Here is a 13643-nt window from a genome sequence, read left to right on the forward strand (position 1 = left end):
ACACTAATAGAATACGAACAAAGAACACCTCAAACAGTGACACTGGCGGATATGATTTTAGCCAGAACACTGATAATCAAGTTGGGATACTCTATCATTGGTCGAGCACTTGTGATACTTGAGCTTATCATAGCCTCGGCTGGAATTACAAAGTTCTATGAGGGTCTCGCGTTCATTCTCAATGTCCTTCCTTGACCAGGAAGCCAGCCGTGGCACTATGGAGGCACGAATACCCTTAATCAACTAATATGATACATCTCGGTCCGAGCGATACGCGTAAAAACACCAATAGTCCACAAAGCCCTGTCTTAGAAACGTTGTTCCAGAGCAACAGCTCACGCCACGTCCGAATGAACGGGTCGTGCTTAATATTTCAGGGGATGTCCACCGGGGCGAAACAACGGGATTCCGACCGCCCACGAATCAGAGGCCGCCGCCTCGCCCGATCCGGCAACCCACCCTGGGCCCCGTCCCCGGCCGGACTGACCCGATGAAGGGGTTGATGCCGAAGTAGGGCTGGGAGTTGAGTCTGCTGCCGTGAATGCCGTGCCAAGAAGGTGAGAACTCTCGGCAGGGACCGAGCGATTGGGATATATAGATGCACGATGGTGAACGACAACTGATTCTGTTTCTACACCTCAACCCTCCCTCAACACCTTCAACATGGCCTCCCTCTTCAAGACCCTCCTCGCCGTCACGGCTCTCGTCCCCGCCGCCTTCGGTGCTCTCCCCACCAAGCCCGAGGGTTTCGCCTCAGGCACCACTGGCGGTGGTTCTGCTTCTGCCGTCTACCCCAAGAGCGCTTCGGAGCTGGTCTCTTATCTTGGCGACTCTCAGGCTCGCGTCATCTACCTCGACCGCACCATCGACTTCACCGGCACCGAGGGTACCGCCACCGAGACGGGATGCGCCCCCTGGGGAACTGGCTCTCAGTGCCAGCTGTCCATCAACCAGCACGGCTGGTGCGACAACTACCAGCCCAACGCCAAGAAGGTCACCGTCAAGTACGACAAGGCCGGTATCCTGGGCATCAAGGTCGGCTCTAACAAGAGTCTGATCGGTGTTGGAAGCAAGGGTGTCATCAAGGGCAAGGGCCTGCGTATCGTGGGAGCCAAGAACGTCATCATCCAGAACGTTCATGTCACCAACCTTAACCCCAGCCTTGTCTGGGGCGGTGATGCCATCACCGTCGACGATGCCGACCTGATCTGGATCGACCATGTCACCACCTCGCTCGTCGGCCGCCAGCACATTGTCCTCGGCAACAAGGCCTGCAACCGTGTCACCATCTCCAACTCCAAGATTGACGGCACCAGCTCCTGGTCCGCCAGCTGCAACACCTACCACTACTGGGGCATCTACTTCGCCGGTGCCAATGACATGATTACCTTCAAGAACAACTACATCTACCACAGCTCCGGCCGTGCCCCCAAGGTCTCTGGCAACACCCTCCTCCACGCCGTCAACAACTACTTCTACGACGTCCCCGACCACGCTTTCGAGATCGACTCCGGCAGCGTCCTCGCCGAGGGTAACATCTTCCAGAACGTCAAGAACCCCGTCGTTGCCGGCTACAAGGGCAAGCTCTTCGGCAGCACCACCACCAGCTCCAACACCGCTTGCGCCGCCAGCCTCGGCCGCAACTGCCAGCTCAACGGCTTCGGCAGCTCCGGTGCTCTTGGGGGCACTGACACCAGCTTCCTCGGCAACTTCAAGGGCAAGACCATTGCCAAGGCTTCCAGCTTTAACGATGCCAAGAACGTCGTCAACACCGCTGGCTTCGGCAAGGCTTAAACGGTTCCAAAATAGGGGTTGGGGAGAGTTAGAGAAACAGCATAGACCTTCTTTGTACATACACGTTACCCATGTGGCCCATATGGTGGCCTTGTCAATACCAGTACATACCTCAGCTGTCTTGAAGGACAGTGGTTAAACAATTTCCAAGTCTCAATGAGTCTCACGCTGGGTGATTGCTATGTGATAAAATGCTCCTATGAAACAATTTACGGAACTAAAACAATATGCCATCCAACACCTTGTAACGACCGATCCCATGCTAAAGCCTGGTGATACAGGCAACTCCAACAAGCCCAATGCAATGACACTTCATGCTAGCCACCTCCCAAGCCAAACTGCCAACAATGACAGCTAATAACCTGAAGAGAACGCCATCATCCATGAAACGGGCATCTCAATGTATGTGTGTAGTGTATGTGCGATATTAAAGTCAAACAACCAGTCCTCCCTCTCCTATGTCAACCATCCCTTACTCCCCACAAGTCATCGCATTCAAACCTGAAATGCCCTTCCATTCGTCGACCTGCCAATCGTCTTGTAACTCTGATACTGACCATCGGCTCCCATGACGTCGAACCTCTGCATACCCATAGCATCAGAGGTGAAGCCACTGAAGTAGTAGCCGATAACAACAACAAGATAGGTCAGCATAAGGATGCTGCCCTTGAAGTAGTTGCTCTTTCCTTCTCCGTACATGTAGCTCAACAAGAACACGCACAGGATAACCGTCACCATATCCCACTGAGGGAACAGGAGGGAGAAGGTGTACAATGCCGGATCACCACCAGCAGGAACACCTGGCCAGAACGCAGAGTAAAAGACGAGTGCGGGGATCTGAAGCAGGCAGACTTGCAGAGCGTAGGCTGAACCAATTTCCATGGACAAGGCGATGTTTCCGTTCATAGCGAACGAGATGGCGTTCTGTACAGGTTAGTGACTGTTGATCAAAAGAATGGGCGAGTTGGGATCTTACCAAGAACTCAGTCGTGTTGGGTACAAGAGCAAACAGGGTAATACCAAGGAACTTTTGATCAATCGAAAAGCTCTCCAGGACAACATCCACGGTATCAACCAAAATCTCAGCAATGATAGCGTACAAAACAGTAGCTCCGAGGAGGATCACGGAACTCTTGGTACGACTCCAGTTGGGGGCATCGTGGCCATGACTGGCATGAGCTTCAGTGGCAGGGGGCTCTGTCTCGGCCTCATGGTGAGGTGGACGCGTGGCAGCCTGGGGACGAGAGCCTGCAGCGTGGGCTACAGGAAGAGCAGATGGCCTTCTCGAGATGCGCTCACGGGAGGCAATAGTGGCAGCAGTCGCGGCAATCTCAGCCACCTCGCGGGCAAGGAGCTTATTGTCGGCATCGCTGAGACCAGGAACGTGAAGGGCGGATCGAGCAGGCTCGCCGCCGCTGGACTTCGGGGGGACAACGTGTGGAGTCGAGGTAGAACCGTTGGAAGTAGACAGTACCTGTGTGGCAGTAGAACCCTGACGAGACAGTTCCTCAGGTAGACCAGACTGCTTCAATGACTGGCCCAGGATACGCTTGTAGAGGTGAGAATCGCGAACATCGTTTCCACTGGCATCGGCAACGGCCGGAGCATGAGCCTGAGAAGGTCGAACGCTGGATGAATGCATTGAATGCATGTGCTCCTCGTGTCGCTTCTCGTCAATCTCGGCGTTCCAAATAACAGCAGCGTGCGTTCGAAGAGTGAACCAGAGACCAATGAGGTACGAGAAGAACAGCATGGCAGCAGCCATGTAGCAGTAAGGGCGAACTGCCTCAAGATAGAACCTGTCGCTGAGCGAAGGAGCCTGCGAAAAGTAGCAACGGCGACAGTCTCGGCCGCTATCCCCAGAGCCGTAGTCCTCACATTCAGTGCAGTTAAGCTCGTGAGTTCCGTAGATCTGGTAGAACAGAGTAGGGCCAAAAGCACCAACCACGGCAAACAACAACATAGTAGACGTAACACCGGCAGACCGGGCGTTGAATCGTTGCGTCTTTCGCTTGAGGGCACCAAAGCACATCGAGATACCAGGCAGGAACAGGATACCGGCAAAGATACTGCCCACGATACTTCCCTCGACAAGTTGGCCCTTGCCTTGGGTCAGGGCAACACAGTACAGGAATACCTCGACCACAGTTGCGAAGAAGGCGTTGATAGCAGCACCCACACCCATCGAGGATTGGGCTGAAATGGAGGCAACGGCCTGTCCAATGAAGTAGGCCAAAGGAATAATAGACAAAAGCCCAGCAACGAACAAGAAGGCAGGCGACGTAATGAAGCCCTCCACGTGGAACACGCCCTCGAGAACGAGCCAGTCGAGAATAACGAAGCCAACCACCACCATGAGGTTGATAAGGAAGATGTTGGTTCCGTCGACCGTATACTTCCAGTATCTGGAGCCCACAGCACGGTAGGTGCAAAGCAAGATCGAAGACGCGGTGGCATCATCAGACCGCACATATCTAATGTCCGTCTCAAAGGATAATGCCAGAGGGTGTCGTCGTAGGTGGTCGAAGAGCAGGAATGTCGCCTTACCCATGGGAATCCAAAACACCAAGAACCAACAGATGCCAGACACGATGATGAGCGAGGGCGAGATCAGACAGTAGAAGAAGACGAAGAAGATAACTCGACCAATGTTCCACTGACCACGACCAAATAGTCTCCGCTTGATTCGGGGAGGCAGCTCAGAACTCTCACCGCGTCGACCGCGGCCGAGTAGGCTCTCAGTCTCACTGGGCTCAGAATCAATGCTTCTCCTCGAGCGCCCTATAATCGAGCGATTACGATCAGGTCCGAAAAAGAGTCGTCCGTACTCGAGGTCTCCGCTCTGCCATTGCTCGTACTCTGAAATGCTGCGGCCTTCATCTTGATCCTCGTCCATGTAGGCCTCGTCCTTCTCCAGACGCACAAACTTGCCAAAGGGGTAAAACAGGTATCCTGCAAGACCCCAGAGGACTCTTCCATACTCTCTCCCACTAGGAGCGGCAGAGAAAAGCAGACAGGTTATGGCGCCCAGAGCTGCCAGAGAGGCCATCCACCAACCGAACAGGAGAGTCCAGAACAGGTTGAAAGCAAGGAGCCAGTTGCTCACTCTGCCACCCGGAGCCGAGTGAATATCAGCCTGAGCAAACTTTTGGATCGAACGATCCTTCTTGTACAGCGCAGGCTTCCATACACGGATACCGAAAGGATGGGTCTGGTTGATGGCCTGCTGTCGATCCTTGAGGGTGAAGCTTTCGGCCTCGCTAACCTCGCCATCAGACTCGCAGTCAACATGGTCTTCTAGGTCAAGCTCTTCTGCATGAGGTTCTTCGTTGTCGGCGGCGCTATCGGAGGGATCTTCGGTATCTTCATTGATATCATCGTCGTTATCATCGTTGTCGTCTTGGCGCGATTGGACGCGGGATAGCTGGGTCGGGAGCTGTGGTCTGCGACGGTATGTCTGCTGGCGCTCAGCAGCGTCGGCCTCGACCTCGTGCGCCTCGTCGTCAACAGAGTAGACGCCGCCGCGATGGGGCGTCGAGGATGGGCGTCGAGGCATAGGGGGCTTTCGAAGTCGGGTGACGGATCGCACTCGTTCAGGGCCCTTGGAGGCACGCGATGATTGAGAGGGTCGAGATGATGTGCGTTCTTGGGATGATTCGGCAGGTTGAAGATTAGAGCTGGAGGCAGCCGGTCCGCTTATCGAACCTGGGAAGCTAAGATTACTCCTGGGTCCCTACATATTTGGCGAGAAACCTACCATAACCCTCAGGCCTCCGTCGCATTGTGTCAGTGGACTGGAAGCTCTCGGACAAGCCGTCGTCCTCAGCACGAGTTGTAGACTCGGTTCGAGTAGGAGGATTGCGCGTGTCTGCCGGAGACGTCGCACCAGACGAGTCGCCTGGGCGCGCAGCTGACGAGCTTTCTCGCCTCGAGGGATCCATGGTGAATGGTGACACTGGGGCCAGCGCAGGTCGACTGAAGGATACACGAGGTTGTCACGATGGCCTCGCGTGCTTTTGTAGGACGGAGGGGGCAAACAGAGATAGAGCATGAGTTGCAAAAGAATTTCAGATCAAGGTTATGCCTGTCCTTGAACGACGAATGGAAGTGGGAATGCCGAGCATGCCAATGTTACGATGCAGCGCCGAGATACCGGAGGATGCGATGCCCAAGCGACGAAGATCCGGGTCGAGTTGGGTTGCGTTGGGTCTGGTGATTTAAATGAGCTGAGCTGAGATGTCGGGGCTTTGCTTTGTTTTTTTGCCCAACCGTGAGGGTATTATTAAAAGAAAAAAAAAGAGGAAACGATAGACGGCGTCGCCGGGTGAGAAAACTGGTCTCGGTGTTGGCTGCTGTCTGAGACTGCGAGGAACCTGCCAAAAAACCACCACAGGGAACAAAGAGTTACGACGAGCAGGAGGACGCTCGAAGCTGATGATGGGAAGGAGAGAATGGAACAGCTGAAGGCGGGTCGAGCTATGGCACAAAGTATCAGCGCCGCTATCCTGCCCAAGGCAAGGAGGAGAGGTCGGATGTTTACCTGCACAACACCACACAAATCAAGCGTACACAATGTCAATCCCCAAAACCCACTGCACCCAGCATAGGTTCCTCTGTTTGATCCACAACTGGCCAACCTTGCTGCTCGTGATCAGCTAGCTTACCCAGGATGGCCTAGCGTGTCTGGCTGCCCATTGCGCGTGCGCCCTGGTCCAGCGGAGGCAACGTCATTTTGCAACTCCAGGAGCTTGGTTGGCACAGACGCTGTCGTGCAGCTGTTGATGCGGATTGATCGAGGAGGAGATTGAGAGGGCTCAAAGCTGTGCCAGAAGAATTGGAGGATGCCCGAGTAGAATAGCAGAGCAGCCAAGCATCAAAAGAGCCGCCATTACCGAGCCGCCGATCAAGGCTATCATGATGTGACCATGTCTAGATACCGTTGGTGTCTCGATCGGCAAGGTTCAGGTGGTGGGGTATCGCCTGCACCTCAAACTTGGAGTTGGAGTGCTGATGCTGGGCATGCTGGGCGTGGGTGCCGTGCCCACCAGCCAAGAGGTGCGTGCCTTGCTTCCCTGGCACCCACACATCTACCCTAGACCACCATGACCGGAGCTCGGCTCAACATAATCCCGACCACATGCAGCTGCTTGCGCTCAAGCTGGCCTGTGCATTCGCCTGGGGCTTACGAGACAAGCTGTAGCCTTGTCATCGAGCTCCAACCTCATCGCAACCGACCCAGTCCCCGATTTCCATCATATCCTCCGCCTTCACTCCCATCCTGCCCCCTGCGCAAACCACGCGAACACCCTATCCTCACTCTACGAATTATCTACTTCGACATCGTTTCCCTGACGTCAAGGGAGCTCCGCCAAGATGGCGCTGGACGCGTACTACCACAACAAGATCGAGGCTATGAAGCTCGAGATCCTCAAGGGTCAAGCTGCACTTCGTCGCCTCGAGGCCCAGAGAAACGACTACAACTCCCGCGTACGATTGTTGAGAGAAGAGCTGGGTCTGCTGCAACAGCCCGGATCCTATGTCGGCGAGGTTGTCAAGGTGATGAGTACTAAGAAGGTTCTCGTCAAGGTGCACCCAGAAGGCAAATATGGTACGTTTACTCCATACCCTTCGCCCAATCGATAATGCTTACAGTTTGCCCAGTCGTCGATGTATCGGATAGCGTCGATATCGGAAAGCTCACACCCGGAAAACGAGTCACTCTTTTGTCTGACAGCTACAAACTCGAGAAGATGCTTCCATCTTCGGTCGACCCTCTCGTCTCCCTCATGATGGTGGAGAAGGTTCCAGACAGCACATACGACATGATTGGTGGTCTGGACCAACAGATCAAGGAGATCAAGGAAGTTATCGAGCTTGGTCTCAAGCACCCCGAGCTTTTCGAGTCGCTCGGTATTGCACAGCCCAAGGGAGTTCTGCTCTACGGTCCTCCCGGTACCGGAAAGACACTGCTGGCACGAGCCGTCGCCCACCACACTGCCTGCAAGTTTATTCGAGTGTCAGGTTCCGAGCTGGTACAAAAGTACATTGGAGAGGGTAGCCGAATGGTGCGAGAACTCTTCGTCATGGCCCGAGAGCATGCCCCCTCCATCATCTTCATGGATGAGATTGACAGTATTGGTTCTTCGCGAGTAGAGGGCTCTTCTGGAGGTGACTCAGAAGTGCAGCGAACCATGCTTGAGCTGCTGAACCAGCTCGACGGCTTCGAGCCCACTAAGAACATCAAGGTCATCATGGCCACCAACCGACTCGACATTCTCGACCCCGCCCTCCTTCGACCAGGACGAATCGACCGCAAGATCGAGTTCCCCCCGCCCAGCGTCGAGGCTCGTGCCGACATTCTCCGAATCCACAGCCGCAAGATGAACCTGACCCGTGGTATCAACCTCACCAAGATTGCCGAGAAGATGAACGGTTGCTCTGGTGCTGAGCTCAAGGGTGTGTGTACGGAGGCTGGTATGTACGCTCTCCGTGAGAGGAGAGTCCACGTCACGCAGGAGGATTTTGAGCTTGCTACAGCAAAGATCCTCAACAAGCACGACGACAAGGAGGTGTCGCTGGGCAAGCTCTGGAAGTAAAGAAAACGCAAGAGGAGGCGCCTTTTTCTATCGATCTATCGCTATTCTGTCTCTGCTGGTGGTACATCTGCCGGGTCCGTAATGGGATCTGGTTATTCATAGATGGGTTGGGACATGGCAGCGGGAGGGAGTTGTAAGGATAATCAATTGTACCAGCGGAAACAATGATAGCCAAGCGCTTTCGCGATTCCTTACGTGCATGATTGAGTGACTGGTTGCTGTCAGCTTGTTGAGACATGGGGTCATTCCAAGCATGTCAGCTCAGCTTGAGGTTTATAAGATTATCTCATGATAAGTAATCCGCCGATGACAAGAGTAGCCGCGAGCGAGTTTGAGACCATACCAGAAGTTAAAGCAACCTGTACTTGAAAGTCGATGATACCTAGGGCTGTTCCAGTAAGCACTCCTCAGCTCTTGATGGATAATAAAGGGGAATATGTTTTGGTTCAAGGTGTGTTGCCTCCACGACGAGCTAGAGTGACCCTCGGGTCGAGGGACAACCTAGAGAGACGCTTAGATTAACCCTTTAGCTTATCCTCCCCTAAAGACGATATATAGAATATAGTAAGAATAGGCAAAGAAGCTCTAAAGCTTTACCTTTATTATAATATACCTTTAGCTGATTGTTATGCTTGAGGGGATCTTGATGTTCCCGTGTCTCGTTCATTTCTCGACCCGTGTGAGTGACACTCGCAGCTGGCACGGAAACAACATCTTCTAAAAGCCCATATCACAAATAACCAAAGAGAGCCATGGCATTGTCTTATTCCGCATCAGCTGCTCCATTGACTTTTGTGCAGGTTTCACCCAACATATCTAGATCCCCTCAGGGTCCGGAGAGATCGCTCCGCTGACATCTGAGACCTAGACCCTGTGGAAGTTCTAGCCAGATGATCCAAAGGGACATTGCGCAAGCCACGTGTAGTCAGTTGTTGGAGCTTTTCCTTAACCAGGAGTTGAGTTGTCGGCGCCTCCTAAGCCCTAGCCGTATGAAGCATTCTTATTGAATAGAAGCCACCGGAAATATCATCACCTTAGCTTTTCCGCTTGTGGGTTTCATGTTGCAAAAAACGCCCAAACCGTTTGACTCTTGAGCGTCATTGACTCGGCCAAAGCAAGCCACGGCGTCGAGGTCTAGCCTGCCAGACTAACCAGATCCCCTTTCCCTAAAAACGCCCACCGGCTAAGGATGAAGTTATCCTATACCACTCGGGTGCCCCGATACCCGCTGGTTTCAGAAGTTTTTTCTTCCTTTTCCTCACGAGTCGTGCATCTGACGCTAGGTTCTGCCGCATTCCTTCCCGGCTGGAGTCTAACGATAGACGACGATAGAGCCATGCGTTGTCCCCGTCTTGATGCAGAGTTGCCGGACTGCCGGCACGTGCCTCGAGCCAGGTCATGACCCAAGTCAACTGAGCCCTCCCCGGACCCGCATGTCTACGGCCGGGTTGTCCCCGGTGTTGGTGTATCTTAGCCAGAAACAAACCTGGCGGTGTGTAAAAAGATCGGGGAGGCGGAGAACAGAGAGACACAAGCTAATTATAAGAGTGATGTGCTCATCATGACTGAGCACATGTGCCTCGAATAGGGATTATTGAGTACCTGGTTAATAATGCACTCAGGGCCCGCATGATGCATCGGCCGTTGGGCGTTTTTGAAACGGCCGTCTGTTGGGAGGGACGCATATTCTGGCAAGAGAGTTTCTGCGTAGCGTGCATATGAGCTGATCTTAACTGAGAGGTAATTAAAACTAGATCTCGTACTGCAGTTGGGTGTGATAGATCTCCCAGCCACTTGGCTAGTAAACTCTCGGCTATGTCAAGAGCGATGAGACAATTGTCTGAAAGGGCAGTTGAATAATCACAATAACCGAGCTTTACCGTATATGCCTGTAATAGGGTGCTGAGCATGTTTTAGATAGTCGGGTTGCAACACAGAGAGTTCTCAGAGGCTACAATACGAGAGCATCTCTCAGTTTTAGAAGGTGGAGGGCACAGTCTCGGATTTTAACTCGGCGATTATGCCTACTATACCGACGGGACAATATTGATGACGTTGAGCTGCGTCCGAGAGCTCCCGTCATGCTCGTATGTCTATCTAGCAAGCTGAAGCTCCCCTACGAAAGCTGACACTTTGACCTCCAGGCCCGATGGCTTGGCTCCGCGATGAGCTGAGAACTAGCTTTAGGACTACCGCATCATCAAGGGACTACCGAACGGTAACGGAGGTTGCGAAAACCGTCAGCTAGTCATGCGAGGTTGGAGTCCTCTCTTTTCCCCCGCTTACTCGATCAGGAATCAAATGGTCCTGCAAGGTGAACCCGTTCCGCCTTGCGGGAAGGGGATGGGGGGGGGAACTACCCTCGTGGTGTTGTGAGAGGGCTTGCATGATCGGCGCGGCTGGCAACCACCAGGACCAGGGATATTGGAGGAAAAACCGCCCGACGAGGCAACTCTCAAGAGGCTGAGCGTGAGTTGAATATGTCATTTTCAACAAGCCGCGGGCATCTCTTTCTTGTCTGATGCGTTGTCTCTTCAGCTAGAGCATACCCCGTCAGCATCTAGAACGGTCCAACGTACGTCATTGAGGCAGGCAGGGCTTGCGACTAGAGGGGTCGCCTGGCTTCGGTAGGGCCTTCCGGACGATTGTAGAATGCCATGTGGTAAAAATCCCTCCGCGTGGGGGGGAAAAGAGATTATTTAGAAATCACGCGGAGAGGAATAGGCGCGTCTAAGAAGACCTTGACCTGATTCACCATGACCCCAAGCATTAACAGACAAAACAGGCTGTTCTCTTGACCCTCGTGCCCCTCCCGCTCCCAGATCCAAGACAAGATTTCCAGGGTCCGCCTTGCTAGGGCTGGACCTGGCGTGGCTACGTTGGGCCCGCGAGGCGGCGTCCCGTGGCACCAAGTCTAGAAGGATGGGAAGAGAGAGGGCAAAAAATGACCAAAAGCTTGGAATCAACGCCATCGTTTCTGGGCCGGAGGTTTCTTGGAAACTGGCGGTAAAGGGCCACCAGCAGCGCGCGCGGGACGGGGGAGGGGGGTTTATTGGTTTCCAGGGATCTTTGACCCGACTCCCCGGCCAGCTATGAAGGAGTTCCCACTTGAGCGGTTCCGCGATGATTTTTCTTGTCTTTTTCGTCTTCAAGTAATCATGCGCGTACCCGTGTTGTACGAAGACTTGAATTACCACCCGTCAGAAGGAGGCTCTCGCAGAATGGCAGCTTAGAAAGCAGCACAAGCTGAGCGAGCACGCGCCGCTGATCCGTTCGCCGACAAACTCGCGTGCGACACCCCAGGCTGATTTGATAATCACGTTCAAGGGGGGGCGATGATCTCAGGGTCCAGGCCCTTCGATGTGGATGACGGTGAAGCGATGTGTGTGTGTGTGTGTGCTTGCTCCGTCCGGCAAGGGAAGGGAAAATAGAAAGGGTGTGCGCTTAACGCTGGAGGGGGACAGCCAAATCGGGAACCGTAAGAATGGACGTGGGTGAAACGGCAGCCCATCTCCGGACGAGGCTGTCGGCTCTAGCCCCAGGTCAGGCCTGGTTCGATATCGCGTGTGGGATGGGGAACGGACGAATTCGGTCGACGGAAAGCCAATGGCTCAATTGCTTAACAAGGTCTAAGAAGGCAGCATGTCACAAGCATTACATGAGTCGTCCGAGGGACAATGCAGAGAGAGTTCGGAGTGATCAATTCACCGAAGCCTCTGTAGAGACCAGTTACACGCAAGGGAGTTGTCACGAAGAGTCGAGAACTTGCTGTCAAGAACCCCTAGGACAAGGCAGCACGTCAGCAAAGATTCAGCTCGTGATGGAGCTTCAGTCCTTGATCATCCTCTGGATCAGAAGGCTCACGATCTGGAACATGCCGTGTACCACCAGCCCGCCAAGATCCTGGCTTGCCTCAGCCCTGGACGCCAGAGCACATGCCTTGAAACAGAGCCTAGTCAGAAAGGCTGGTCTAGCGGAAGCGTCAGGCGTTTTTGACAGGAGCTGAAGAAGGCACGTCCCACGATTCAGCTCTTTTTGCTCTGAAGCACGGAACTTTCAAGTTGACTGAGATTGCTTGGTGTCGTGAAACAGTTGCAAGGGCAAATCTCCCATCAGGTGCTGTCTCAGTATCTACGTCATGCCGAAGCCCCGTATCTCCATACTCCCATGCAAGACCCGGGTCCAGACCGTCAGAACAGCTGCCGCTGCGAGGTTGAACAAGAAGAAGAGTCAAGGGGTTCGGAGGTTCAAGCTTGACCAACACCAAAAAAAGGTTCTACAAGGTGTGACGCGCGAGGAGAGTCTGGTCTATCTGCAGCGAGGATCATGGCCTAAAAGAAGGAAAACCCGTCCGTTCTAGACTCTGCCGGGTCCCGGATGGCATTCTGCTACTGTACCCCGAGAGCAAGCTTCCGGGGGGTTGGGTGCATAGCCAAGCGAAGGGGGGGGGCTTGAGTGGGCAGATTCGTGTTTTTCTATCGGAGAGCGGACAAGACGAAAAAAGGCGGAGTTTTCCAGAGCGTCATGGGCAAAATGCGCTTCCGAATCGATTGACAGTGGAAGAAAAAAAAAAGTGTGAATGCGGGCCGGTGACGTTGGTAAAGGCGCCACGCGTTTTTCTGGTTGGACCCAGGGCTCTCAAAGGGAAAAACGGATCAGATGCACGCTCCTGGGTTTGACAGGGGGATCCTCTTTTTCCGGTGGACCCTGACGCCGCAATGACGATATAATGGCCAGGGGGGGAGAGCGAGTTTGAGTGACAGCATGGGGACGAGGACAGGGGGGAGGTAGGGGGTCGGAATTCTCGACTCTTTTTCAAGAGAGAGAGAAAGAGAGGCATTAACAAAAAAGGATCTTCATGGATGAGAGAGGGGGGAACAAAGCAGAATGATGGCATCCCGAATGCTCAGTCCAAAGTTTAAAAGTCATGTTAGTCTGGAAAAAAAGAGGTGTGGATGGGTGGTGAAGCCAAGGGGGTGGACGGCCAAGGGGGTGGACGGCCAAGGGGTTCAAGCCTCAAGAACAATCAATAGAAGTTCAAGTTTCTCTTTCTCGGGGCCATCCGTAGGGCCATCCACCGCTTAAAAATCTGGGTTAATTGGGTAGTAAACGGCGCAACTGGGGTTATTTTGTTCTTCTCGGGTTGCGGCTGGAAAACTAGTCCCCGTGCAGTAGCACGACATCCCAGAGTGCTCCCACCGCTGGACAGCCAGCATCCAATAGAAGCAACAAAGGGATAAAGGGGAGAACAAG

At 53.7% G+C, this 13643-nt stretch overlaps 3 protein-coding genes across 3 annotated transcripts; 2 read left to right on the forward strand and 1 right to left on the reverse strand.

The window, feature by feature from the left end:
* Window positions 1–663: 663 nt before the first annotated feature.
* Window positions 664–1794, forward strand: NCS54_00021600 (Amb-all domain-containing protein; the record flags this gene model as incomplete). Its single annotated transcript, XM_053145871.1, has 1 exon — window positions 664–1794. One exon carries the CDS (start codon window positions 664–666, stop codon window positions 1792–1794), a length of 1131 nt encoding a protein of 376 aa, XP_053001846.1.
* A 495-nt stretch (window positions 1795–2289) lies between these two features.
* On the reverse strand, window positions 2290–5735 carry NCS54_00021700 (Hypothetical protein; the record flags this gene model as incomplete). Its single annotated transcript, XM_053145872.1, has 3 exons — window positions 2290–2718; window positions 2771–5499; window positions 5552–5735. 3 exons carry the CDS (start codon window positions 5733–5735, stop codon window positions 2290–2292), a joined length of 3342 nt encoding a protein of 1113 aa, XP_053001847.1.
* A 1432-nt stretch (window positions 5736–7167) lies between these two features.
* NCS54_00021800 (26S proteasome regulatory complex, ATPase RPT6) lies at window positions 7168–8390 on the forward strand (the record flags this gene model as incomplete). Its single annotated transcript, XM_053145873.1, has 2 exons — window positions 7168–7402; window positions 7456–8390. 2 exons carry the CDS (start codon window positions 7168–7170, stop codon window positions 8388–8390), a joined length of 1170 nt encoding a protein of 389 aa, XP_053001848.1.
* Between the last annotated feature and the right edge of the window lie 5253 nt (window positions 8391–13643).

The sequence above is a fragment of the Fusarium falciforme genome, chromosome 1 (genome assembly GCF_026873545.1).
Source record: "Fusarium falciforme chromosome 1, complete sequence".
Taxonomy (NCBI): domain Eukaryota; kingdom Fungi; phylum Ascomycota; class Sordariomycetes; order Hypocreales; family Nectriaceae; genus Fusarium; species Fusarium falciforme.